The 26,012-nt window shown below is 38.5% G+C and overlaps 5 protein-coding genes and 1 pseudogene across 8 annotated transcripts; 3 read left to right on the forward strand and 3 right to left on the reverse strand.

Annotated features, from left to right (window-relative positions):
• Nucleotides 1–1,148: 1,148 nt before the first annotated feature.
• LOC119982985 (F-box/kelch-repeat protein At1g57790-like) lies at nt 1,149–3,200 on the reverse strand. Of its 2 annotated transcripts, none has more exons than XM_038826619.1 (2): nt 3,103–3,200; nt 1,149–2,229 (listed from the first exon to the last, which is right to left on the reverse strand). In XM_038826619.1, exon 2 carries the CDS (start codon nt 2,211–2,213, stop codon nt 1,278–1,280), a length of 936 nt encoding a protein of 311 aa, XP_038682547.1. In that variant the 5' UTR covers nt 2,214–2,229; nt 3,103–3,200; the 3' UTR covers nt 1,149–1,277. The 2 variants fall into 2 exon arrangements, with proteins under 2 accessions (XP_038682547.1, XP_038682546.1); XM_038826618.1 differs by having other exon boundaries at nt 1,149–2,241; nt 3,103–3,150.
• An 823-nt stretch (nt 3,201–4,023) lies between these two features.
• Nucleotides 4,024–9,413, forward strand: LOC119982981. Of its 3 annotated transcripts, XM_038826612.1 has the most exons (7): nt 4,025–4,897; nt 5,101–7,115; nt 7,209–7,478; nt 7,589–7,669; nt 7,807–7,918; nt 8,012–8,078; nt 8,487–9,413. In XM_038826612.1, exons 1-7 carry the CDS (start codon nt 4,651–4,653, stop codon nt 8,545–8,547), a joined length of 2,853 nt encoding a protein of 950 aa, XP_038682540.1. In that variant the 5' UTR covers nt 4,025–4,650; the 3' UTR covers nt 8,548–9,413. The 3 variants fall into 3 exon arrangements, 2 of the variants coding, with proteins under 2 accessions (XP_038682541.1, XP_038682540.1); XR_005464535.1 differs by lacking the exons at nt 8,012–8,078; nt 8,487–9,413 and having other exon boundaries at nt 4,024–4,897; nt 7,209–7,486; nt 7,807–7,917; XM_038826613.1 differs by lacking the exons at nt 7,589–7,669; nt 7,807–7,918; nt 8,012–8,078; nt 8,487–9,413 and having other exon boundaries at nt 4,024–4,897; nt 7,270–7,472.
• On the forward strand, nt 9,053–12,769 carry LOC119982661 (auxin response factor 24-like). Its single transcript, XM_038826144.1, has 8 exons — nt 9,053–9,127; nt 9,520–9,689; nt 9,778–9,897; nt 10,648–10,723; nt 10,839–11,010; nt 11,156–11,802; nt 12,072–12,262; nt 12,412–12,769. The coding sequence occupies exons 1-8, from the start codon at nt 9,053–9,055 to the stop codon at nt 12,506–12,508; spliced, it is 1,548 nt and encodes a 515-aa protein (XP_038682072.1). The 3' UTR covers nt 12,509–12,769.
• Nucleotides 12,770–13,090: 321 nt separating this feature from the next.
• On the reverse strand, nt 13,091–19,480 carry LOC119982984 (annotated as a pseudogene).
• Nucleotides 19,481–19,514: 34 nt separating this feature from the next.
• On the forward strand, nt 19,515–22,013 carry LOC119982988. The gene is made up of 2 exons (XM_038826622.1): nt 19,515–19,785; nt 21,122–22,013. Exons 1-2 carry the CDS (start codon nt 19,546–19,548, stop codon nt 21,380–21,382), a joined length of 501 nt encoding a protein of 166 aa, XP_038682550.1. The 5' UTR covers nt 19,515–19,545; the 3' UTR covers nt 21,383–22,013.
• Nucleotides 21,885–24,347, reverse strand: LOC119982987 (zerumbone synthase). The gene is made up of 3 exons (XM_038826621.1): nt 24,213–24,347; nt 23,953–24,024; nt 21,885–22,855 (listed from the first exon to the last, which is right to left on the reverse strand). Exons 1-3 carry the CDS (start codon nt 24,230–24,232, stop codon nt 22,051–22,053), a joined length of 897 nt encoding a protein of 298 aa, XP_038682549.1. The 5' UTR covers nt 24,233–24,347; the 3' UTR covers nt 21,885–22,050.
• Nucleotides 24,348–26,012: the final 1,665 nt, after the last annotated feature.

Consider the following 26,012-nt stretch of genomic DNA (forward strand, 5'->3'; position numbering starts at 1 on the left):
GAAGCATTCACGGTGACCTTTAAGGGAAGTTTTAGTAATCATATGGGTTTGGTATATTCGGTCAAATGATTTATAAACAAAACTTAGTAACTCAACTCCTTTCACATTGTACACAATTTTTTGGGCGTAAGAATCATTGGCGATACTGATGATGACCCATGAAAAACAAATATGTGCAGGTCGATCTCTGACTCAGAGTGGACAATATCTTCAATATGCTTAAGCGGAAATTTCAATATGGTATTGGAGTAAAGTCTCGGTTTAGTTGGACGGACCTCTACCTTTCCACTTGTTGGATTTGGCATGACCCAATCCGTATATACAGACGAATGCCAAGACTAAAAATCTCAAACCGATCTGGCATAACTCAGTCCACAATCCATAAGTGCAATGAAGTGTCTCTCACAACCTCTACTTGTCCACTTGTTGGATTTGGCATGACCCAATCCGTATATGCAAGCGAATGCCAAGGCGTAACTCAACTCCTTTCACATTGTACACAATTTTTTGGCCCTAAGAATCATTGGCAATACCGATGATGACCCATGAAAAACAAATCTGTGCAGGTTGATCTCTGACTCAGAGTGGACAATATCTTCAATATGCTTAAGCGGAGAATTTCAATATGGTATCGGAGTAAAGTCTCGGTTTAGTTGAACGGACCTCTACCTGTCCACTTGTTGGATTTAGCATGACCCAATCCGTATATACAGACGAATGCCAAGACTAAAAATCTCAAACCGATCTAGCATAACTCAGTCCACAATCCATAAGTGCAATGAAGTGTCTCTCACAATCTCTACTTGTCCACTTGTTGGATCTGGCATGACCCAATTCGTATATGCAAGCGAATGCCAAGGCATAACTAAGTCCACAATCCATAAGTGCAGGGAAGTGTCTCTCACATCAGTATGGGATAACCCAACCGAGTGGTTTATAAACAAAGTTTAACTCCTCTCACATTGTAGAGGCGTTTTCTGAGCTTAAGGACTATTGACGATGACCCATAAAAAAAGTCCATGTATACTCGTCACGCTCAAAGTGGACAACATCTACAGTATATTTGGGTTGGAATTCCAACAACATAAAGTATCACTTTTCAGAAACAAATAGAGGATTAAAAAAAATCCAGGAACAATTCATAAATTAAAAAAAAAAAACTCTTATAGTTGTAATCATAATAATGTCAGCAAACCTTCAAAGCATCTGATAATATCAATATGGTACTAGGAACAAAGAAAATTCCAATTTCATCTTCCAAAAAAAAAAAATCAAAATCACCAACTCAATTCCGGAGAAATTTTGAAGAATCGAGGTTGGATCCATACCCCTTTGAGGTTACGAATCTTGTCTTCTTCTCTATCAGCAGCAGCAACCTCGATCATCTCATTAAAAACAACCTCATCATAAGTTTCATGGCGAGAAATTGTTCCACAGATAGAAACTGAAACATCCTCCTCCAAACCCAACAACTTGTTCATGTTCCTTCTCTTGAATTCTTGCTTAGCTTGAATGAATGGAAGAGTTCTCTCCACAGGGCCAGGGGAGCTCGGACTTACTATCTGATATGAATTCCATTCTGTTCCATGAAGGGAAAACGTTATTAACTTATCTTTATTCTTGAAGAAGTAGAAAGTTCCTTTATGACAAGCAGCACATTTGATTTTGCTTGTGTCGTAAGAAGCATGAGGAACGTATCTGGTCCAAGCATTCGCCCCGCGTTGAAGCAGATAGAGTTCGAGTTTCAATTCATCATCATGGCCAATGACAGCAACAGTGCAGTCTTCTGAAGTAGGGGGAGACGACAAGGCAGCAACATGGTATGAGAGATTAGATTGTGGCAGCTGCGGAAGTTCTATCTTTGTCCGTGAAAACGGGCAGAAGAACAACATTGTTGAGCCTTCTTGGAGTAGAAGAAGCCATCCATTGTTTGAAGCAATGCAAGTTGTTGTTTCACTCAGTTCAGGGATATCTAATGCATACTTTTTGCCTGAGTCGGTAACCAAGTGGCATTGTGAATTCTCACCACCACCGTAGAGGAGAAACCAAGGTTCGTGATCCGGTAAGGATTCAACCTCAGCTGAGGCTGTTTCAGAGGCAGAATTCCAATCCTTGCAGACACCGCGGAAGCAAAGAAGTTCAATTAGGCCTAAACGCTCCGCAATGCATGGTAATAGTTCAGAGGGAAGATCAGACCACTTCTTCTTGTTCATTGCGCCGCGCTCACTCCTACATAAACCACTGATATTCTTATGTAAATAAGAGCACTGAAGAATGTGTAATAAGCGTCTAAAATTCTTTTTTTAAGTGCAGAAGGCTGAGACAATCTCTCTAGTATAGAGAAATATCAAGTCGTAAAAATTAGCGAACGTCACTAGATCATAGTATTTGATTCTTTCATTAGACGCAAAGCTCAAAAAATCAAGTTGAAGCATCTCAATGAACTTTTTTTTGGTAACGTGGAACAACTGATTCGCACTCATCTCGCAAATTACGATAATGAAACAATCATGGGACTTGAAATGACTAACCACCGCTTGCGCTAAGAATTAGCGCAGTCAAGTTCATCATCAACGACCCGTTATTAGTGAGTTGAAGGGTATTCTTTCCGCAAAAGTGCACCACATCAACATAAAATTGAGTAAAAAGGGCGAGGAGAACAGAACAGCAGCACGTAAATTATCAAATCTTGCAAGTTACACCACACACAAACAGCAAAAACAAGAGTTTCGAGACAAATCCAGCGATGGAAACCGCAAGAACTAATCGCAAACAACATAATCAATCCTCCTTGCAATTACAGTAACCCTGGAACTAGAATCTGAATTATCAATCTTTCCATTCATTCATATATGGTACCTTTCCTTTCTCTTTTTGTTGATTAGAATTGATTCTTGGACTTCATAGCAGATTCATTTCGAAAGAACCCTATACTGGTCTTACAACAGCCAAATCTAGGATTCAGATTAAGTTCAAAAATATTTGATATGGTGAGATCAAATAACAAGATGTCACATAAGATGGCAGATCCATATACTAAGAACAAAGAATTTTTTTTCCATATAAAAAACCAGAAGATTTTGAGGAAGAAGAAAATCATACCTTTTGTTTTTGTTGAAGGGAGAGGGGAGGAGAGGGGTTTAGAATTTAGATGATAAGAGAGTGATTATATAGTGAGTCACTGAGAAGTTGTTGAGGAGTCGTAGCATTGTTGGTAGTCGTATTTTCCGATGATAGCTATTAGCTAAGCTAGCCTATTGGACCCCACTTTATATTCTACTACTATTGAGTAGGATTGAACTCTTTTAGGCTAATATTACATGGAATGAATCCCTCTAGAGTCACACTGTGTGGACAAGAAAGTTCTAGAGCTCGATTTCCATTGAGTATAATAATCTTGTGGTTACGCGTTAGGTTTTGACCAAACTTACCATGTCGATATTGTCACGTGAAAAACTTATGTGCGGATTAATTTGACGGCTTGAGTTGGTGCTTCTTGTTCTTTATTCTCGTGTCCTTGGTATTGTATAGTCACCCGGAGCTCCAATACTAAACATGTTCTACATTAAGTCGTAATATATAAAAGGAATGTAGTCTTAACCAAATTATCTTTACTACAAAAGCATAATCCATTAATTAGAGTTGTAAAGTGGGCCGTGATGTGTAGGCCCGGCCCTTTTATGTTGCTGGCCAGCTTGATTTTCAAAAAGCCCAGACCAAAGGCTTATTTATTATTTTATTACAGTAAAAAAATTTCCCTCCAACAATTTAAAGCCAAAGATGGTTCCCACTCGTTTCCCCTCCAAACCTCAAACCCTAGCACTTTCTCGTTTTCCAGCAATCCTGGTTATGGCTTTTGATACATAATATATTTAAGGCCTTAAAACTTCTATTCGGTTAAACCGAACGCGGTATTCACTGGAATCGCGCTCCATCGGGTTCGTGATCGCGATTGATAATCATCGGCGAAATGGCTGATCAGGGCGACACTGAAACTCTGGTCCTCGAGTCCGTGTCTCGGTTTTCTTCGTTGCCTCCTGGTATGTGCGTATCATTCTTCGTTGATCTTCAGTTAATCGGTGTTAGTTTACGTTTCGTCTTGATTTTTCCCTTTCTTTGTTTGATGAATGAAACGAGGGATAAATTGTTACTGTTCGAAAAAGATCATAGCAATTAGACCAAACTATTGCATGTTCTCGAGTCCCTTTCTAATTTTCGCTAGAGAAAATTTTGTTTTCAAGTTGTTCTATTGGGGTGTGAAAGATCGTAATTGATCATTAGCAGTTTAAATTCATATCAAATACTGTTTATAAATTATAACATCAATACTGCCTATTAATTTACTTCGGCATTGGATGTTGAACATAGAAAACTAGTTCCTGTCTTATTTTGTAACCTTCCTTTGTGAATTATATGAATATTGGGTAATTATTAATTACTCATCTTTCTGGGGTAATTTTCATTCTTTGATCGGCTTTTTTCTTTCACTATTTTGTATTTCTTTTCGCTGGCACAATAGTTGGTGATTGCAAGGATGTAAAGGACGAGACAGTCCTCTTTGATGATACATGGGAGCTTGATAGTCCTTTAGAAGAAAGCCAGTTGGAGAAACTTGATTTTGACACCATAGTAGTGGATGATCCTGATAGCATGAACAATGTAGAACTTCAAACAAAATGTGAGTATGAGGAGGAGGTTGTGCTGGACAGTGAGGATGAAGGGATTTCTAGAACCAAGTTAGCTAGTTCTGTGGACAAGTTTTCTTTCGATAAACCTGGTAGAAGAGTTAAAGGGAACGGGATGAACTCACAGAAGATGCACCTTTATATACTTGACGAACAAGCTGAGTACTTAGTGCCCTATTCTTGTGGATCCATTGATGATCAACATGCAACAGGTCAGCGTTCACTCTTTCAGTGTTGTTTTATCTTCAGTTTCAGGTTACCATTTTGTCCGTTCCTGTTTTTCTTTTTCTTTGGTGGTGGGTGTAGGTGTTCATTGTCATAGTGATATTAGCTTAGACGTATATTCCTTACAAATGAATTTAAATGTAGATGTCATCTACCCTTTATGTTTTTCACTGATGAAATAGTCTTGCAGACTCACTTGAAGGAGACAAAAAATTGACATCTAATTTTGAGACTTCTGATTTGGGACAAGATAATAAGTTCGCAAAGGTTAACTGCAGTGGTTCTCAGGAACCTGGAGGTTCCTCCCAAGCTAATGCACTTAACTTTGTGGATCACTTCTTGTCACTTAACGATGTGGCCTTGTCTCCAAGAACGGATTCCACAAAAACAATGAAGGAAAAGTCGCCTCATGTCTCAAGTGCCAAGGGAATTCATAGTTTGGCAAAGCGAATTGTACTCGGAACGCCAAATGGAGAAAAAGAAATCTTCAAGTGGGATGATGGTGATCAGCAAGGTGAAGCTGATTTCTTTCGCAATAAATCTGAGGTAAGGCATCAGAAGGCTAGGCTTTTTGACAGTTCAGGAAGTAAGAGTTCAGCTAACAAGGATAAACAGAAGCAAGAGTTTGCAAACCTTGAGCAGGAAATAATGGCTTCAGCTCCTTCGAAATCAAGCTTTCCTGTTCATGGTTCAAAAGAGATCTGCAGCATGGTGCAAGTTTCTGATATGAAGATTGATAATAACTCTATCAAGGAGTTGGAAGAAGACCGGTATGTGAAGATATCAGAAGAGTTGCAGCAGTTTGATGCTTGTAGTATCAGCGATTCACTAGACATGTGTGATGTCGGGTTTAACACTCAAATAGCTGCTGAAGCCATGGAAGCTTTAGCATATGCCCCTCCTGCTAACTGTGCTACTGGTGATGCTCATTATGATACATGGGATAACCTTGAAGTTTCAGGTGTCAATTTAACTTGGAGTAAAGCTCATGCCGGCCATCCTTACCCTCAAGAAAGTGTGTGCTTTAATGTAGGAGATGTTTCAGTAAAGCGAAAACAAAGAACAGGTCCTGTTGAAAATTTCCAAGGTACTTCCAATTCGTCTCAGAAGCACTTTGAAAATCAGGATATAGAAACTAAAATAAGGAGAACCAAGTCGTTGGCCGGGAGACAATCAATTGCTAGGATTTGTGCCCATGCGAGTGAAATTTCCGAGAGATCCCCAAAGGTCATAAAGCATGGAAAAGTGGGCAGGGTCAAAAGGCAGAATAACAGTAAAGCATGTGAAAATAGTATTTCATCAATTGCTGCTGGACACATTTCTCCTGTCAAAGGAAACGATCAAGTAGTGCTTGTTTCCCACCAAACCATGAATCATGTGATAGAGGGTGGAGCAAGAATGTGCCAGGACCAATTTGATAGTACTGGGGAAAGGACAAATAATGATATGGCGGGTGGCATCATCACATACAAAAGGAGGAGGAGTTTATCGGCTAATCCACCATTGGCATCAAAATTTCCCGAATTGCGTCTTGGCTCATCTGCGAGAACTAGTAACAACACAAATGAACCGGAGCAAACCAGTGTGGATGTTGATTCTCTAACAAGTTATTTAAGATTGGATTCATGGAATTATCCTAAAAGAAAAAGAACACCCCATAAAGTGCAAAGCAATTCTGGCAGAGCTAATAGACTGTTTGCATCATTAGTTACAGCTGATGAGAAAGTAAGCGCTGCTCATTCTAAGAGAAGGCAGAAGTTGGAAGAAAATGTAAGAACAGCTTGCTTAAATGCAAAATCAAAATCAAAATCATGGGACTATCCTACAGGAAAAAGAAGTTTTTGTAGAGTGGGAAACAATTCCAACAGACCTAATAATTTGTGTTCTTCATTTGTTATAGTCAAGGAGAAAGAAAGTGATAGTCATCCTAAGAAAAGTCAGACAAGGTCGAACTACAATACTACAGATGTCTGTGCAAAAGGTGCGTTGGTAGTAACATCCAAGAATTTGTCTGATAAATGTCACAACAAGACACGCAACAGAAGCCTACCAAAGTCTTCCTCAAGAGAGCGTGTTGGATTGGCTGCCCCAAAATCAAAACCTGAATTTACATGGAAAGATTTGAGGAGGCGGAGAGTTATGACTTATGTTCGAGTCTTGTTTAGCCAACATTTGGGTGATGTCATTATCAAGAAGCAAAAAAAGGTAGAGGTCATTTCTCTTCTTTCATTGATCTTCAGAGTTTTAATCAGTTATGTTTACATGCATGCCAATTTTTTTACTCGTCACGTTAAGCAGATATTGACACGGTTGGGAGCCTCCGTTGCATCATCTTTGATGGATGCAACTCATTTTGTAGCCAACAGGTTTGTACGTACTAGGAATATGTTGGAAGCCATTGCTCTCGGCAAACCAGTGGTGACCCATCTATGGCTTGAGAGCTGCAGTCAAGCAAGCAGTTTTATTGATGAGATTTCATACATCTTGAGGGATACCAAAAAGGAGAAAGAAATCGGCTTTCGCCTGCCTGTGTCACTGGCTCAGGCAATGCAGAATCCTCTTCTAAAGGTGATTATGTAAGATTGTGCTATTCTACCTTATAATTTATTCCAAATCATTATATAGATCTAGCTTCATGGGACACTGCCATCTTATTTACTGTTCTGGTGTGTCACCAGGGTCGAAGAGTCTTTATCACATCAAGTATAAAACCTGATAAAGAAATGCTTGCTTGCTTGGTCAAGGCCGTCCATGGTCAGGTCTGTATCCTTAGTATATGATTACGCTGCTAGTGGGTTGTGAGCGTAAGTGAAATGTTTTGGATGCAATTTCTTATACATAATCCACTTTCATATTAACTGCTGAGTGCTGAGCTCATGATGAAATGCTCTCTCAGGTGGTGGAGAGTTGGCAGATTCCTTTAGCAGAGGATCCAAATCTCCAAGATGATTTATTGATTCTTTCTTGTGCAGAAGACCATGCTATCTGTTTACCTTTCCTTAAGAAAGGTTTAGATCTGACACACTCGGCTTTACTTCCTGAAAAAGGGTTTTCATGCTTTGTACTAATCAAAATCGAATTATATCTACTGTGTATTGTAGGAGCAGCAGTTTATGAATCAGAACTACTACTGAATGGGATAGTTATCCAGAAATTGGAATATGAGAGGTCAGTCATAATATCCAGCAATGTTCATAAATTCTGTGTGCATTTGTAATATGGGGCCGGAACTTAACATTGTCATGCACTCAATCAATTAAGTTACTTAAATTATCTGAAACATTGCATGAGCCCTATATGGTCAATGTTGGTTTCTAGTTTTTGAAGAAAATAAAATTATCGTCAAAAGCATCTTGGAAGCAGTAACCATTTGAAACTATTTTCACTGACTAGGCTTTCTATGTACAGCTCTATTATATGCAATGAAATCAGCTGGCACTGATTTCATTCTTCTCTGTTGGTAGCTTATTGAGTTTTCTTATAGTACCGAATTCCTTTGAAAATGTGATGTGGCAAGACCATAACGACTTGAGTTTTGTTTCCCGGGGCTTTCTAACAGTTCTTTCACATTGACAGGCATCAGCTCTTCGGACATCAGGGCATGAGAAATCGCCCAAAGTCGAGGTCGAGATGGTAATGTATCCGTGCTTTCCTTAAGGTAAGTGACGGACCGGATCCAATTCAATTTTGTATGATCTGAAATATGTTTCTCTCTCAAGAGTGGAGATATTGGCTGGCTCCAGAGACACAGCAAAGTGGAGTGCATTTTTGGTTCACATGTGTTCACGCATAGTTTTCAAAAGGTTGCTCAACATTCATCAATTACAGCTCTTCTACTTTCCAATCCAGAAAAACCACATGAAACGGTGTAGAAGCTTGGCCCATAATCAATCACTTACCATCCTTACCAGGAATGCTATCCAACAAGCAATAACTCCAGCACAAATTTAGGCATAAACCATGAATTCTTAAATAAAGCAAAGCATATAGACCACAACTCTGTAGAGGATATGTTAAAGAAGATTAGCAGATTCCCCACATCCTACTAGCGTAGAACCATCAATTAAGCACCATAACCTTTCTTTACTACAGTAGCAGCAGTAAGAATACATAAAGGAGCTGGCTGCTATCATCGCAAATATATGTGGATGTGTCAAAATGATCAACTTCCAGCTCTGCGGTCTTTGACTCCCATCAAGGATTCATCATTTACTGAGGTACTTCCATAATTTGTTCCATGTCAAGCGAAAGAGCCTCCATGATACCAACTTTTTATTCACCAAAAGAAAGCCAAATTTTTTACAATGACAAGTCAATTTAGGCCCAAGGATCACTGTAATTCCAGCAATGAGAAGTCAGTAAGTGTCACAATAATCGCAGTAATACCTGGAATTAAAAAAAAGAGAGAGAATTAGCAAAATTCCTCTCTACAGGAGAAATGGAAACGTTTTAATGAACAAAAAAGACTGAAGATCGAATCGAGGCATGGCTGCTCGAGACCAGATCCTGAACGCGAAGTACGTTAGGATTCGAATCGAGGCATGGTGAAAATATAGTCGCTCGATATGGAAGGTTATTATTTTGTAGCTGAAATAAGTGAACTTTTTTTTCCAGAGGGAAAAATGGAGAACTTCGTGTTGGGATTCGTCGTGCAACAAATCTACTGAACAATGCATCTACATCTGTAATATCCGGCCACAGTATGCAACATGGGATTCTTGCCAGCGCTTTCCACGCCATGTCAACTGGCACAATGTTTTCCGTCTACTACCGACCATGGTAAGCTATGGTAGACATTTGACGGTATGTTGGATGTCACATCTATATGTTACCAAGCTCAAAGGAAATTATTCATATTCCTTTGCAGGACCAGTCCTGCTGAATTTATCATTCCTTTCGACCACTACATGAAGTCTGCTGAAATTGACTACTCCATTGGGACAAGATTCAAAATGCAATTTGAAGGTGAAGAATGTGCTGAAAAGAGGTAACTAAGCTGAGCCTACGGACCATTTGTGACTACTGCTTTTACTCTTACAAATACTTTCATTTTTAGTTACTGAATTTGTGGACCCCTGAATGGGATTCTACTGTAGTTTGTACTGTAGAAAATCCCACTATGGCACAACCCAGAGCCAGCCTCCCTACCATCTCGGCCCATTGGGCCGTGGTAGTTCCCAGCCCACCTTCCTGGAAAAGGCTGGACAATGAGTTGAAGACTTGGGCAAGCTTATAAACTAGACACCAAGCCCCTCAACAATCGATGTGGGATTTTTATCCCTTTAACACCTTTTAACACTCCCCCGCACTCGTGGACTGGGTACCAAAGCCCACGACCCAACGAGTGGAAATTTTTTTTTATCGGGGACGAGCACACCTGCTTCGATACCATGTAGAAAATCCCACTATGGCACAACCCAGAGCCAGCCTCCCCACCATCTCGGCCCATTGGGCCGTGGCAGTTCCCAGCCCACCTTCCTGGAAAAGGCTGGACAATGAGTTGAAGACTTGGGCAAGCTTATAAACTAGACACCAAGCCCCTCAACAATCGACGTGGGATTTTTATCCCTTTAACACCTTTTAACATGTACCAACATAACACTTTGAGCTAAAGGAATTAGTGAGTAACTTTATATTTGTGTGCGTGCTACAACTGCAAGGGCAGATTAAGTTTGTTAGCTGAAAAAAATCCTTGTTTTTAGTTCTTTTTAACCTTATTTAAGCACTCATGAACTAGATATGGAGGCACTGTTGTTGGTATTGAAGTTGTTGATCCCATTAGGTGGCCTGAATCGGGATGGAGAAGTCTCAAGGTAACATCCTCTTTGGTGAATTATGATTTATGTATTACTTTTCCAATCTTTCCATTAGGTTTTTTATTTTCTAATTTATTCTCTTTTACTTTTGCTAACTTGTAAACCCTTGTAGGTCAACTGGGATGCTACATCAGATGCCGTTGTGCGTCCAGAACGAGTTTCTCCTTGGGACATTGAGCCGATAGACTTCACTGACATTACAAGTAATTCTGATAAACTCCCACAAAAGAGGCCACGTCCTTCCGATTTGTCAACACATACACTTCCCTATTTTGTTGAGGAAGGTCGGTACTTCTTGCTTGTCATCTGTTTTGTGCCCCGGTACTTTCTTTGCCTACATTTTAAGATAGATATCATTGTCGTGTAAGATTATTCCTGTTTATCAAATTATTTGCAATTTAAGTTTCTAGATTTTTCTTTTTCTATCAGACTTAAAGCAAAATGCAATAATATTTGGATCTCAAAGTGGCTCAGGGGTCTTGCAAGGTCAAGAAAGTGCGGTAGCTGGTATTAACATAGTGGATGTACCAAAACCACCATCAATGCTAAATATGGTTTCCCCCTCAAATCCTGATGGGAATCACAAAAACATAGGATTGGAAAATCAGCTGCACTCTGCAGTGCAGGACTCACTTTACTGTTATCAAGGCAGCAAGGTGCCATTTACTGGTGGGAACACAGCAGATGTGGATCTTTCTATTCACTGGCTCCCTACATTCATCTCTTATGGACTTGTCAACACTGTTGTAAGCTGTAACTCGTCAGTTGCAAATTCTAGTTCTCATGACCAAAGGGCTTTGGAACTGAAGGATGCAAATGAAGTTCAAATTGCTCAACTAAATGGTGGCAGCAGATGCATGGTTTTTGGTGTCAATTTGCATAGTCCACCGGAGCTCCCTTCACCACAAGTCGCCACTTCCAGTGAGCGTGAAAGTCTTTGTTCTGTTCCTCCAATGTCTCAATCAAGTGTCTCTGAAGGCATCCAGCTTTCTGAGCGATCCAAGTCTGTCTCTTTGATTGGTCCAAGAAAACAATGCAACAACTGCTGCTTTGTCACTAACAGGAGTCGTATTAAGGTAAAAGAAAATTTCATCTTATTAAGGATGAATTGTTTTGATTGAACTACTATTGAAATGTTTCTTTGGAGAATTTTGTAGCAAACTTCAAAAACCATAATATCAGAAGAAACTCATCCAGGGAACTCAATTGAAGGTTGAAGCTATATGGCATCATATGACGTTGTGCCGAATATTTCTTCCTTGAAGTTGCCATGTCACAATCTTAAAATGACTAACCCAATTTCTTTCAGATGCCGATTCTAAGAGAACTCTGTCATTTTCTTCAGGTGCAAAAGTGCGGAACTGTTCTAAGAAGATCAGTTGATCTCTCACTTTTTGAGGGGTATGATGAACTAGTTTGTGAGCTTGACCATCTGTTTGATTTCAAAGGAAGCTTGATAGAAGGGACCAGTGGGTGGCATGTGACCTACATGGATAATGAAGGGGAAATGATGCTCCTTGGAGATTACCCGTGGCAGTTAAGTAACAATGCCTAAAACTGCATCTCCTGGAAACCTGAAATTTGAAAAAGGAAGGAAAAAAAAATGATCAGGATTTCAACTTAAATCTTTTTTTTTGTTTACATATGCGTTAATTTGCCATAGTTTGTGTGTTTCCTTCATGCAGGGATTTCGGGTTCATGGCGAGAAGGTTAATCATCCGCCTGAAGGAGGACAATGACGAGCGAAATTTGAACTCACCAGATACTGTGCCTATGGAATAATGACAGCTTAAGTTACATCATCTGTGTTGCTTACATCGACTTCATGAACTTGTTTCTACGATTGGAAAGGTTTGTTGATGCATGTTACTGAATTGCAATAGCGTAACTTGTTCTTAAAATCTGGACGCGTCTACGGATGAATGCTTTGTGTGCCCTTTAATAAATGTTTTGATACAGCTAATGTGTATGCCATCATGAACATATTTCATGAAGGCAGCCACAATTTTATTTTGAATAAAAGTAATTTATGTTTTCTGTTGATCAGTAAGACCTGCAGGGATTGAAACCTAAGTTTGCTGCAAGCGAGTTCTCCATTTGTCAGATTTAGGGTTTAATTAGCCCAGCAGAGATCTCCAGTTTTTGGATACCACGCAGTATTAGTTTTGACATCCCAGTAAATGCAGAACTACTTGACTTGGTTTTAGACTTTTAGTTTGGCTCTGTGACTCTTAACCACACCACAAGCCTATTTATTTTTGACAACCAAGTTGGGTCTAAACTCTGGCCGAATAGATTGTGCTCCCGTGAGCACAACTTGTCGATTGATAGTTTTTGCATTCTCCGCATGATTGTTCAAACATCTTTGGCTACAAACCAAGAAAAGTAAATACATAGTACTCAAATTTCAGGCATATAATCAGTGTTACCAACCAGAACTATTGAAGTGCAATTCTTCAGGTTGTCGCATTTGCCGTTATATCTCTACATTCAAATGCTAATGGAAACAATAGTAAGAACAAGTATTTCTTTTCCCAAAATCAATCCATCCTAATTCGGTGTTGCTTCTGTTCCGGTATACATTTGTAAATGCCATTGTTCTTTCAAACTGCACAACAACTGATATGAGAAGAGAGCAGTATATGGATATTGAAACCAAAGATAAGTCAGCCCCAGGAGGCTACAATTCAAGCAGAAAGCAAACCTGGAGGACAAAATGTGAGAGCAATTCCCTTTCCAAGGGCTAAAACCAAGTCAAAGCTTCTCGCTCACACCAGACTTCTTGAGCTTGGCCGATGGGCTCGAGGTATCCTTGAATGCAGATGGACAGAACTCATTCACACCACACATTCCACAGCGAGGTCTAAGCGGAGTACAAATTGTCTGTCCAAATCCAACCTGTTTAAATCCAAGTCCCAGACAATAACAGTAATAAGCACAAAATTGAAGCATCAAAATTCAAGAGAATATCAAGTAGTGCAGCAGTTCAAGAAATCAAGGCAAATTATTTTCCAAGCTTTTAACACCAACATAAATGACTAAAGACCCTGCAATATTCTTCTTGCTCAGAACAAAGAGAATAATCCAAACAGAAAAGTAGCAAAAAAGGGTTATAAAGTCCAGTCCACAAGTGCAAAAGTGCAATCATTAGGTAATCTTGACAATGAAGTTCTTGCCACTTCTGTTTGTCATTTACAAACCAAGGCGATTGGGTGGTTCGTCAGTATAAAAGGGCTATGAGACACTAATCAGCAATAGTTTAAAAAATTTAGCAATAGTGGAAAGACAGAACAGGAACCATACCAAAAGAGGGTTAATTGGAGCCCATTCGTCCTTCGGAAGCCACAGTTGCAATGCCTCTCTAGTTTCCTCAGGGGTCAAAGTTTTCTAGTAAGAGCAAAAGGATTGGAAACAAATGCAATGTCATTAATGGGGAGTGAGAAAAAGGAGGATCATCATACAACAATTGTGTCAAAAAGAAAGCATTGGCTCCCTTTTCCGAATGCAAAGAAATTTTATTGTAAGTGCACCAAGGTGAATCAGTGACACGACAAAGGACAATTAATCTGATACTGTTGATGAAATTTTGACAAGTGCCATGTAACCAAAATTAATCAATACTATTCTCCTTGTTTGAAAGATTCTGTTGTTCCTTTCCTTCCAAACTAGCCAGCAAGTCACAGGAGTCAAAGATTTAAGAACACATTCAAGTCCATAAGTGGTCATCAATGCACCATGGGCGATACCTGTTTTGTGCCACGTCGTGAAACCCATCCCAGCCGATTACATATGCGATGCACATGAGTATCTACACATATCCCTTGAACATTGTTCCATCCCGTATTCATAACCTAAATCCCCATAATTGAAGAATTTGAGAAGCTCCGAAAAAACAAAATCACAAAGGTTAAGCATGAAAGTTGAAACCCTACCAAATGAGCCATCTTAGGACCTATACCCGGAAGTAACAGTAAATCCTCCAATGAGTTAGGTATATCTCCATCATACTTCGTGAGGCAAATCTCAGCAATTTTCTTCAAATTGCCAGCCTTTCTTGTAACTTGTATAAAATCCAACCTAAATCAAAGGCAAAACCACTATGAGTTTCATGATCTACTCACTAAACTGACATAACTACAAAAGAATACAATAAGCATCATTCAGGAACTCAAATGCCTCTGTAAGAATGTTAATCCATCAGGTTTGTCCTTGAGTCAGAAATTCCTCAAATCCATTTTAAGAATACAAAGCATTTACTTCATAAACCCTGAGAAAGACTTACCGGATAAATCAATCCTTTGATGGTTGCTTCATCAGCTTTGATAATGGCATCAGGTTTAAGCAGGCCATTCTGCAGGAGGCGCTGGATTGCTCCTGTACATCAAAAGTAACTTTTGTGAACAGTGTGATTGGCAAGTCTATGGCCCAAGTTTACACTTACTTTGAAACCCTGAACTCTTTCATCCAGCTAACTTGTTTCCATGTCCTAGTTTTCCTAATCAAACAGTAAAGTTTATTGTGTTTTAGCTCATATACAGTCCATCAAACAGCAGAGTTTATTGTGTTTTAGCTCAGATATGGTCCTTGACACCTTGTTCATTAGTCATCAGTGCTCTCTAGAAAAAACTACAGTTCTTTTACTTTCATTTCTCAAACTAGATACTCTTTTCTGCTTAATACTGACCACCTCATTTTCTGCTTAATACTGACCGCCTCATCAGTGGAGAGTAAGAGATTTCCAAGAATCTATAACATATGCTCCAATAAGAACTAGCTATTGCTGCTTAGTACTGACCACCTCATTTTCTGCTTAATACTGACCGCCTCATCTGTGGAGAGTAAGAGATTTCCAAGAATCTATCACATATGCTCCAATAAGAACTAGCTATCTTTGTCAGCAGCACGAAATTTGTAGCAGCAAGAACTAACCATGAGTTACATTGTCCTTGGTTTGGCTCGACAGAAGTGAAGAAACAAGCACAGCAAATCTTCTTTCCTAAATTTGAAAAGAACAGAGTAAATAAAAGCTGAACCAAACTAACACCACAGTAAATCTTCCTACTTTAACAAATCTTTTCACAATGCATAAATCCATAGTACAAATATATACATAAGGATTGAGATGCTCAAGAAGAACATAGGAAGCAATTATTCTTTCTTGGCCTCCATCTATCAAATCTCAAGACAAAGAACATTATTATATGCTAAATATAAAATGTATTTTTGCACAGATTTATACCATGATCCAAGAAAAATTGTTAAGTGAAAGCCAGAGGAGAAATAGCCATGCATGGTTATAGGCCTCCCATAGATTAGGGACACAAGACAGGAGACCTATTTTGACACCAAAGTTCCTGGGAGCCAACAGAAAGAACAGTTCAACAGATGTACAAATATATCTTCAAATGACACATTTGTACTGCAAGCTTGATAGCTATTTGACAGGCAGTCTCATCACAGTGTTAGCTAAAAGAGAATTTACCCTATATAACAAACTTCCGTCGTGCAATAGTACAAATGAACATAAAAAGAAGATGTAATCCTAGCAGGAAAAAAAAGAACATAGAACACGCTGTAAACCAAGAAATTTAAGTAAAGGCATCCAAACTATCATGACAGAGGAAACCCCACTAAATACAGCCAAAAAAATGAAACAACTACAGTATTGCACATTATATAATTATATACTCTATTGCAAACTTTGCTCCAGCATTGTTACCTTCACAGCTAATAAAGACATTCTAAAATTCCTTAAGTAAATAAGTTCTTTCTTCAACCAAACATAACCAGATTCAGAAGAATAAAGAATTATACCTTGGGAGGAAGAGAACTGCCAGCCTTCTCACATCCCATAGAGTCCACTGGTGCATCTTCAGAGGATCTCATTTTGCAAATGCCTTCAAGTACTCTTTCCCAGTTTGCAGGTGGTTCCCCTGTATGTCGAAAGAAGCATCATTTAGTATTCTTTAGGTTTAAAAGGCCATCGATTCAAATACCAATATGCATCATAAATGGGGACTTGATATTGCCATTTTATCAGAGATCAACTCAACAGAAGCCAACTGACATTTCAGCCAACGAATTACGTTACTGCAAACCCATATCTACCAGCAGAATCCTGAAAAGCAGAGCATAAATGGATACTGTAATATGGAAAGGAAGAACCTGTGGCCTAGTGGTAAAGTTGCTTCACCACAAAATAGGGGTCACAACTCACACGGTCAAATCCTAGAAATAGAGGGATTAGGCTGCTTTCAGCATTCCCATTCCCAATTTCGCCTCCATGGCAAGATACTTGTGAACAGGATCTGTTCAACTATGAAAGAGATCAAAATATTATATTTCTTGTCTCTGCAAATATAACATTCTACGATTAACTGAAGTATGAGTAAAAAACAGCAATCAGTACGAGAACATCAAGTTCATGTTTCGGTAATTATGTGTGACAAGGTGCAACAACTGGCAACTGCCTTTAACTGCATGGACCGGTTGCCATATTAAGCTGTATTGCATGAAAAGGGATGCAAATAAAAATATCCAATATGGCTTCCCCTGCCCTTTTTGAGCTATCTTGTACAAAAGAACTCATCAGAAAAATTATATCACGTAGTTTATAGTTCATTATTCCAATTAGGAACACAATTTCCACCAAGAGCGGGAGTCACAGATAATTGCTTTGTATAAACTAACCACCATAAACAAACAGAAATTTGTGTATGAAACTACCTTCTCCTTCATTAGCTAAAAGAAGAAAGTTGACAACCACAAACTATTTCTGCATTTACCTGCTTTCTTCATAGCAGAAGCTACTATAGCTCCCTCTGGAAGCACCTTCATGGAGGGTTCTGCAGAAGCATTTCTATGAGAAAATTCCTAGGCCAGGAAGCAAAAGTGCACTAAACTGTTGTACAATTGCAACTTACAAGTTGCTAGTTTACATCAAAACTAATAGAATTCAAACACTTTCCATGAGCTCATGGAATATCTACAAAGCCACCGTGCCTCTAGCAGGAGAGCGCATGTGAAAAAGAATGAGAATCAAAGAGTAAATGCAAGAGAGAGAGAAAAGTTCATTATTTCATATCATATTTATTCTACGATTAGATTATTTCTCAAAATGGACATCCATAATAATAACAGAAAAACCACTCCAACCATGTGTTGTAAGCATAATCATCCCATCAAGTAAGCCAAACTATACAATTCATGTTCACTCCAAGTGGAAAGGTAGATATTTCTCTTTCGACACTTGTTTCCCCATTGCGTCTCTCAAATCATGATCAAAAGTCCACAAAGAAAAGGAAACGTTGAATATTTGTCATTTCCGGACTTTGTAAACTATCGGATAGAAAAGAAAAATATTTTTCATCAAACTTAAGACAAGAAACCTATGTTTTAGAAATAAAAAATAGTAAGTTACAAAAAGAACTCAGCATTTCCATGTTGCAAAGCTAAGGAGCACTTGCTACTCGAGATAGTTGGAATCACAAATAGTATTACATTTTACAAAACACAATGGACCTTTTAACGGATGGAGTATATACCAAGCTTTAAACTTTAAATAGAAAAAGAAAGATAAAACTATAATACAACTTTCTGAACAGCATTGAACAACTAAAGTCATTGCATATCGTCACGGTAACAGCAATACTATTCTTCATTCTGATTCAGTTCATCTTCTTCACTGTTGTCCTAACTCCCTAGTGTTTCATGCCAAATACATGCTCACAGCATCCAATCTTTCTCCAAAGCTTGTCAAACATAAAGCCAGTTAGTCTAGACTTTTATCTACCGTCATATGAGCAAGAGAAATTATACAAACAGGCAGCAGTGCATGCATGAATGAACATCCCATTAATATTACAAGTCAACACAGCATGTCGAGAGAAGGCACTCACTGGACTTGACAGATCCATTTGCTTTTCTATATGCAAATTCTTCAATGTCTGGTAGACCACAATGCTGCATAGAAAACATTATCTAAGACTACAATGTTTCACTCAAATCAATATGCACTTGTAGAGCTTGATATTTCTTCTCAGATTACGCCTAACAAACTCCAAGTATTGTATGTCATCTAATGTACTTGTTCCAAAACATGTTATAAGATATAACGAAAAACACTCTCTGCCAAAGTTATTGAAAGATAATACCCAATTACAGACTCAGCTATCAAAAGGTCCCAGAAATTGTAACATGGAATAAGAAGTCAATCAGCCCAAAAAAATGCACAGATTTTAACTTCTTAAAGAACATGTATAGAGAGAGATGTATAGTTACTTTTGGCTGTTCATTTCCAACTTCGAACTCTTTCTTTATTCTTTTCTTCCTCATGAAAACACGAATCTCGGGCGTAGAAGCGCCACTCAGTGAATCAGTGCCTAAAAATCAATGGAAAAAAATGAAGAAAAAAAAAATTATAAGAACGCTACTCTGTGTATACTTTCTCTCTTACCTGGTTCTGGGTCTGAATTGGAAACTTCAGACTTGCATCGAAGTCGAAGCGCTGAAGAGAATCTTGTTTTGGGCATTTTGTAGATAAAATTTCTTAATTCAGAAATCGTTGATGATGAGATTCTATGCGAACACCCTGCGCCTGCGGGAAGGGGAGGCATTTCTGGGAAAAGAAAAAAAGAAAGAAAACATTATATAAGCAGTCAAAACGGCAACGTATGTAGGATTATCCTGCCAGACGATCCCTTATCCGACATCGCTGGAAATAAGCCCACTGTTTTCCCGCCATTAAATCATCAATCCATTTCCTTCCTTCCTTCGTATCTCTTGAGATCGAATCAGAGCAAGGAAAAGTAGTGGAAGTAATGGCTTCCATAATTTTCTCGAGCGCGAACCTAACGATCGCAAATTGCAATCGCATTCCTTGCTTAAAATTCGCAATTGCCAAACCCTCCCTTAAATTTCCGATCTCGTCCAAACCGATCCGTTCTCTCAGGTCTCAGTCTACTTCACGCATACAAATCAGCGAAGAAGATGAAGAGGGCCTTGTGGTTGAGGACCTTAGGGTCCCAGACCACTGGTTGCTCCCTTCGAAGGCATTGGAGGTACATCTTCTTGAACTCGTGTAAACCCTATCACATTCCCTTTACAACTGAGTTTAAAGTGCAAGATTTTGTGGGATTACCTGATTTTGGTGAGAACATAGTCGCTAGATATGGAAGGTGATTACTGATTCAGTGATTTGAATTGTATATATCATCATCTGGGGTTTGCTAATTAGGAATAGTTGTATTTGAATTTGAGTAGATTCAGAAGTTTCTTACTAATTAGGACAAGGGAAGCTATAAAATTACTGAGTTTGATTTTTAGGATGTCTTTGGTTATCAACCCTTCTATAGATTTCAAGTTGCTAGAATTGTTCAACATTAGAAAGGCAGATATCTGATTGTGGATTTAGTACTTACATTACAGCTGTTTTTGCCTTTATATGAAATTCATGTATAATTTTGACTATCCAAATCTTAACATTTTTTCCCAAATAGGTTCACACCTCACAGCCCATCTAATAACAGGTCGATTCAGACAAAAGATATCATTGTTTAACTGTGAAGTTCTTTAGCCAGATGATTGCTAACCGTTGCAATTTGTGGGTGCGTGTGTGCTTGCAAGTGCACTATGTTGAAGCATGCACTGTAATTGTGGAAAATATTTCTTTGACAGAGAGTAAATTTTTGAGAGTTTCATAATGACTCAGCTTAATATTCTATGAACATGAAATTTCTAGGGTCTAGAATGGCAGTGGTCATACTACAATTGGGGCTGAATTAAGTGAATGCTTTGAGTTTTGGGGTTTGTTGAGATAATTCATGAATAGTGTTTGTGAAAAAGCTGATTGTACGTGGATTCATTTGGCTTGTGAAAGTAGTATATGGGGTTGTGGGACAAGTTTCTTTCTGATTGTTCATGAAATTGCTTGCAAAATTAGGAAATGGAATGATCTATGTGTTGCCTAGATTATTAACTCTAGGAATTTTTTCCAAGATCTTGCTGTTGTATCTGTAGAATACTAGTTATTTTAGACCTAACAGGAGTCAGAATTTCATTAACTAATGTAAGAACTAAGAAATTTGGATTGCATTCAATAAGTTCTTTTACCTAGAGCAACTAACGTCTACCAAATATATGGGTTCCCAAATATAACCATTCCTGAAAATTTCAATTATCTAAATCAGTAGCATTAATCTAAAGAAACACAGAGATAAGTATCTTCACTGATCAAAAAGTAGGCCATTAAGCTTCAAATGGCTCACATTCAATTTAAACCTAAAATAACTAAATTTCATGGACAATTAGCTGTTTCTTTTTTTGAAAAGAAAATTTTAAGGACTTTGTTGTTGTTTGCCTTTATGTTATGTAGCTTGAAAGTGTCCCTCTGTTCAGGAATCAGAATGGCTCAGGGTTACTCTGCATAAGTGGTTGGATGATGAGTACTGCCCTGAGGAAACTAATGTGGAAATCAGTAAGGTTGCTGCTCAATCATACTATGAATCTTTGCTAGACAAACAGACTGACTTGGGTGAGATTTTGTTGAAGATAGCTCGAGATTTGGAATCTATATCCTATAAAGAAAGCTTTCACGGGGCATTCTCATCAGCAAATGCTGCAGTAAACTTAATTGCTCAACGGATAGAGCAAGAATAGTTGTTTGACCACTTCGAAGGTAAAATTTCATACAAACTAAGCACTGTTTAGCAGGCTAATTATTATGCTGGTCCTGTTCAATTTAGTTAGCTTTCCTTAAGTTCGATGTCATATCGCTATTCTCCGTGAACTTTGAGTATGTCACTCTAAGCTTGTTTTAGAACAATTCTGATCGCATATCTGGATACATTCTGTAAATTTGCCTCTGAGTTGATCAACAAGATCCTTCATTCTCTTTATCATGCACTGATAGATCAGCAGAGTGTTATTTTTCTCTCCTTAAGGCAAAATGGTTGCACATTTCAGTGACTGAGAGCTATGATTACCCTCTTTTTTAGAGCTTACTTCTTGCACATCTGCAATTTGCACATATAGACTGCTCTAATAATGTGACTGTTTGTTACCCAACTCTGATATAAATACTTGCAAAGTCGTCCTCATTCTTTGAACAGAAACCATAAATTGTTAGTCTCGCTGTGTAAAGTTGCTAAAAGATGAGAGCTGGTTCAAAACTTCTTGGGCCTGCAATAGCCCACTTTCTAGATGACATGCTAGAATACTGTCTTTAGGAAACCAAGGCTTGTACTTACAAAGAATGCAATTTCCTTTTAACTTCCATGAAAAAAAAAAAGCTAAAACCTCACAAATCATGTTTGGCAGTAAAGAATTTACTGCATCTGATCTGGTGCAGGGAACCCCAAAGTCTTGGATGACGTAAAACCTCCATCGACGACCAAATTATGCCCGTTAACATACTTGGCATCGTCAGATGCAAGATATAGTGCAGCATTGGCTATGTCACAGGGCTCACATTTTGCCCCCTCTAATGCTCCAGCCTTGTGTATAAGTTCCACAAGCCGTGAAGTGTCAACTCCTCGATAAATCTGAGTCAATTCTTCCATCACAAAAGCAGTTGGAATCGCAAAAGGTGAAATGCAATTGACTCTGATCCCATGCCTGCATAGCTCAGCTGCAACAGATTTAACAATGCCAATGACAGTGCACTTTGATATAGAATATGTGTGCTGAGATAGCCCTCCCAATATTCCTGTGACACTGGCCGTGCATAGAATGCAGCCAGATTTACGCGGGATCATGACACGAGAAGCATGTTTAATTCCAGCCACGACTCCTCGGACATTGATGTTCATGACTCTATCGAACACCGTAAGATCAAGGTCTGCAATACTTGGAGGAGTTTTGCAGGCTATCCCTGCATTATTGTACATGATGTCAAGTTGGTTGTGTCTGGAAATGGTGAAATCAACAGCATTGGATAAATCTGATTCTTTTGTGACATCGCAGGCGATGAAGGCAGCATTCGGTCCAAGTTCTTTCGCGGTTTCTTGGCCGAGTTGAGGTTGAATATCAGCTATAACAACTTTAGCACCATTTTGGATGAATTTTTCTGCCGTTGCTTTGCCAATTCCAGTAGCTGCTCCAGTGATCAGTGCCACCTTGCCCTCTAACTTGCTACGTCAAGTACAAGAAAATATTTTCAGCATCAGTTTTGCAATCCAAAAATGATCTAAACATTTGTTCTTTTTAGTAATCGAGGAACCACCCATCATGCCTTTTAAACTAAGTGGGCGTAAACCTCGGGCAGCTAGAACAACCCACGCTAAATCGGCGATAGAAAAAGACTGAACTAAAGCCCATATAGGTAGGGGCTTGGAAGTGGGATAAATCCACAGAACCATAATTTCACAAAAGAAATATCTTAACTAATTGATTCGAACTCCTAACCTCAGACACCGTATGTCCTAAGTCAAGAGAGATAATCAACAAGGGTTTCACCAAGTGATTCTAAACATGTGTTTCTCGATCACTAGTGACATACAAAATGCTTTCAGGACTACCTTCTCTTTTTTTAATTCACTCCAAGGTCATGTGAAATGGACAAGAAAAATCCCAGAATTACTCTTGTTTGGTCACAGAGAATCCCAACTACTCTTCAACAAGTAATCTCTAGATTGTCTTAGACAAAAGAAAAAAAAAATCAAAATATTGATTAGATTGGTTAGTAGTAACCTCCACATTCCCAAAAGTGACGTTTGAACACAAAAAAGTAGATAAATCCAAAAGCAAGAAATCAATGGCAGGTATTGGTTAGTATTGGAGCATTGTGTTCATCACACAGTAACGAAATAAAGAGGCCATGAATTGAAAAAGGCTTTTGCACATGGGGTGTGGCGATTCTGAACACCGACATTCTGATTATTTAACAATTACATGGAAAGTGATGGGCCTTTTTTCTTTAATAAATCATATATGTAACACATTTTGTATCATCCTACGCAACCCAATTAAAATCCAAATCTATTGAAGCTTTGTTCGAAAATTCAACTCAAATCATACAAATCAATATTGTCTGTGTTTTCGATAAAAGGTTCGTAAGATTTATTCTTCTTGAGTCGTCATAACTGATTCTTAAACCTACAAAACATGTTTATGTGAAAGACTGAATATCTCGTTTGGGTTATCTCAATTCGACGTGGGAAACAAAACTAGTTAACTACAAGAAAGAAAGAAAAATGAGGAAAAAAAAAACTGAATAATATGACGCAAACCTTCCAGTCTCGGTGGAGAATCCCCTGTTACAGATCCCAGCGAGCCGAGCTCTTGCAATGGCGGCATTTTTACTGTTTTAAACAAGAGCAAGCTATAGAGTTATAGTAACCGTACTGGGCGTATGGCATGGCAAGAAAAGATGAAAGAATCACAAACAAAGATTAAAACTCATCGCGATTGAAATGGAAGCAGAGAAGGAAAAACAGATTAAATCAAATCGTACAGAAAGATGTATGTATGGATTGAGAGAGAAACAGACCTTAAACCGATCTTGAACATGGTGCTCTGCTCCTGTACGTAGAAGGATAGATAGTAGTGAGAGATAGAATAAAGAGGATTTTTTAAAGAGAGGACGAGAGATTGGTAGAGCGCTAGCTGCTTATTATTTGATTGATTAGCGTAACAGAGAGTCTACAAGCAAAGCCAGCTAGATGACGACTGACATGACCGCACGTGCCTTTGACATAAAGTCACGTGCCCTTTGCAAGTTGCACCATCTTTGATTCCTTATGATTGGACCGTACTGCATGATTACACAAATCATACTTGAAAAAGTTTTTTTTTTAAAAAAAAATACAGTAGTGCCACACATCCCATCAACTGGGATTCCAGTGGTTGAGGTGTATGGATTCCCGATTGTTGAGGTGTATGAACAATATTTAAAATGCATGTGAAGGTTTTTCGTCCATAGATCACTATGATCCCAATTGATGAAAAGTTTATCTTTTTTTTAGAAAATAAACTGAGCCAAGTTGGGGGAGTATCCTCCGTGAGATATTTGACAAACTACTATTTCTGTAACTTTTGTTATTATTATTATTATTGTGATTATTTATTTTCCCATTAAATTAAATTGTTTCAATATGTAATCCCAAAATAGTCACAAGAGATTTGGCATTATCACAAGAGATTTGGTTTTTCATTTTTCACCCTCAAATGAGTCAAATCTAGATGTATAATAAGTCCAAAATAGCTAAAAAAGTTATGTGATATTTCTCTAATGTATTGATTAGTGTGCAAAAGCAAAATTAATTATGTGGGCGATAAGATCTTTGACCTTTTTACTTTTTACTTTTTTACTTTTTTTTATTGAATTCAATTCCAATTTTTGTTTAGCACAACTTAGTATTATTTATTTTTATTTATATATGTACTATTGCTCTTTCTCTAATTTATTGATTTTGATAATTAAAAAAAACAACCAAACAGAAGCATTCACGGTGACCTTTAAGGGAAGTTTTAGTAATCATATGGGTTTGGTATATTCGGTCAAATGATTTATAAACAAAACTTAGTAACTCAACTCCTTTCACATTGTACACAATTTTTTGGGCGTAAGAATCATTGGCGATACCGATGATGACCCATGAAAAACAAATCTATGCAGGTCGATCTCTGACTCAGAGTGGACAATATCTTCAATATGCTTAAGCGGAGAATTTCAATATGGTATTGGAGTAAAGTCTCGGTTTAGTTGGACGGACCTCTACCTGTCCACTTGTTGGATTTGGCATGACCCAATCCGTATATACAGACGAATGCCAAGACTAAAAATCTCAAACCGATCTGGCATAACTCAGCCCACAATCCCTAAGTGCAATGAAGTGTCTCTCACAACCTCTACTTGTCCACTTGTTGGATTTGGCATGACCCAATCCGTATATGCAAGCGAATGCCAAGGCGTAACTCAACTCCTTTCACATTGTACATAATTTTTTGGCCCTAAGAATCATTGGCGATACCGATGATGACCCATGAAAAACAAATCTGTGCAGGTTGATCTCTGACTCAGAGTGGACAATATCTTCAATATGCTTAAGCGGAGAATTTCAATATGGTATCGGAGTAAAGTCTCGGTTTAGTTGAACGGACCTCTGCCTGTCCACTTGTTGGATCTAGCATGACCCAATCCGTATATACAGACGAATGCCAAGACTAAAAATCTCAAACCGATCTAGCATAACTCAGTCCACAATCCATAAGTGCAATGAAGTGTCTCTCACAATCTCTACTTGCCCACTTGTTGGATCTGGCATGACCCAATTCGTATATGCAAGCG

The sequence above is a fragment of the Tripterygium wilfordii genome, chromosome 17 (assembly GCF_013401445.1).
Source record: "Tripterygium wilfordii isolate XIE 37 chromosome 17, ASM1340144v1, whole genome shotgun sequence".
Classification (NCBI taxonomy): domain Eukaryota; kingdom Viridiplantae; phylum Streptophyta; class Magnoliopsida; order Celastrales; family Celastraceae; genus Tripterygium; species Tripterygium wilfordii.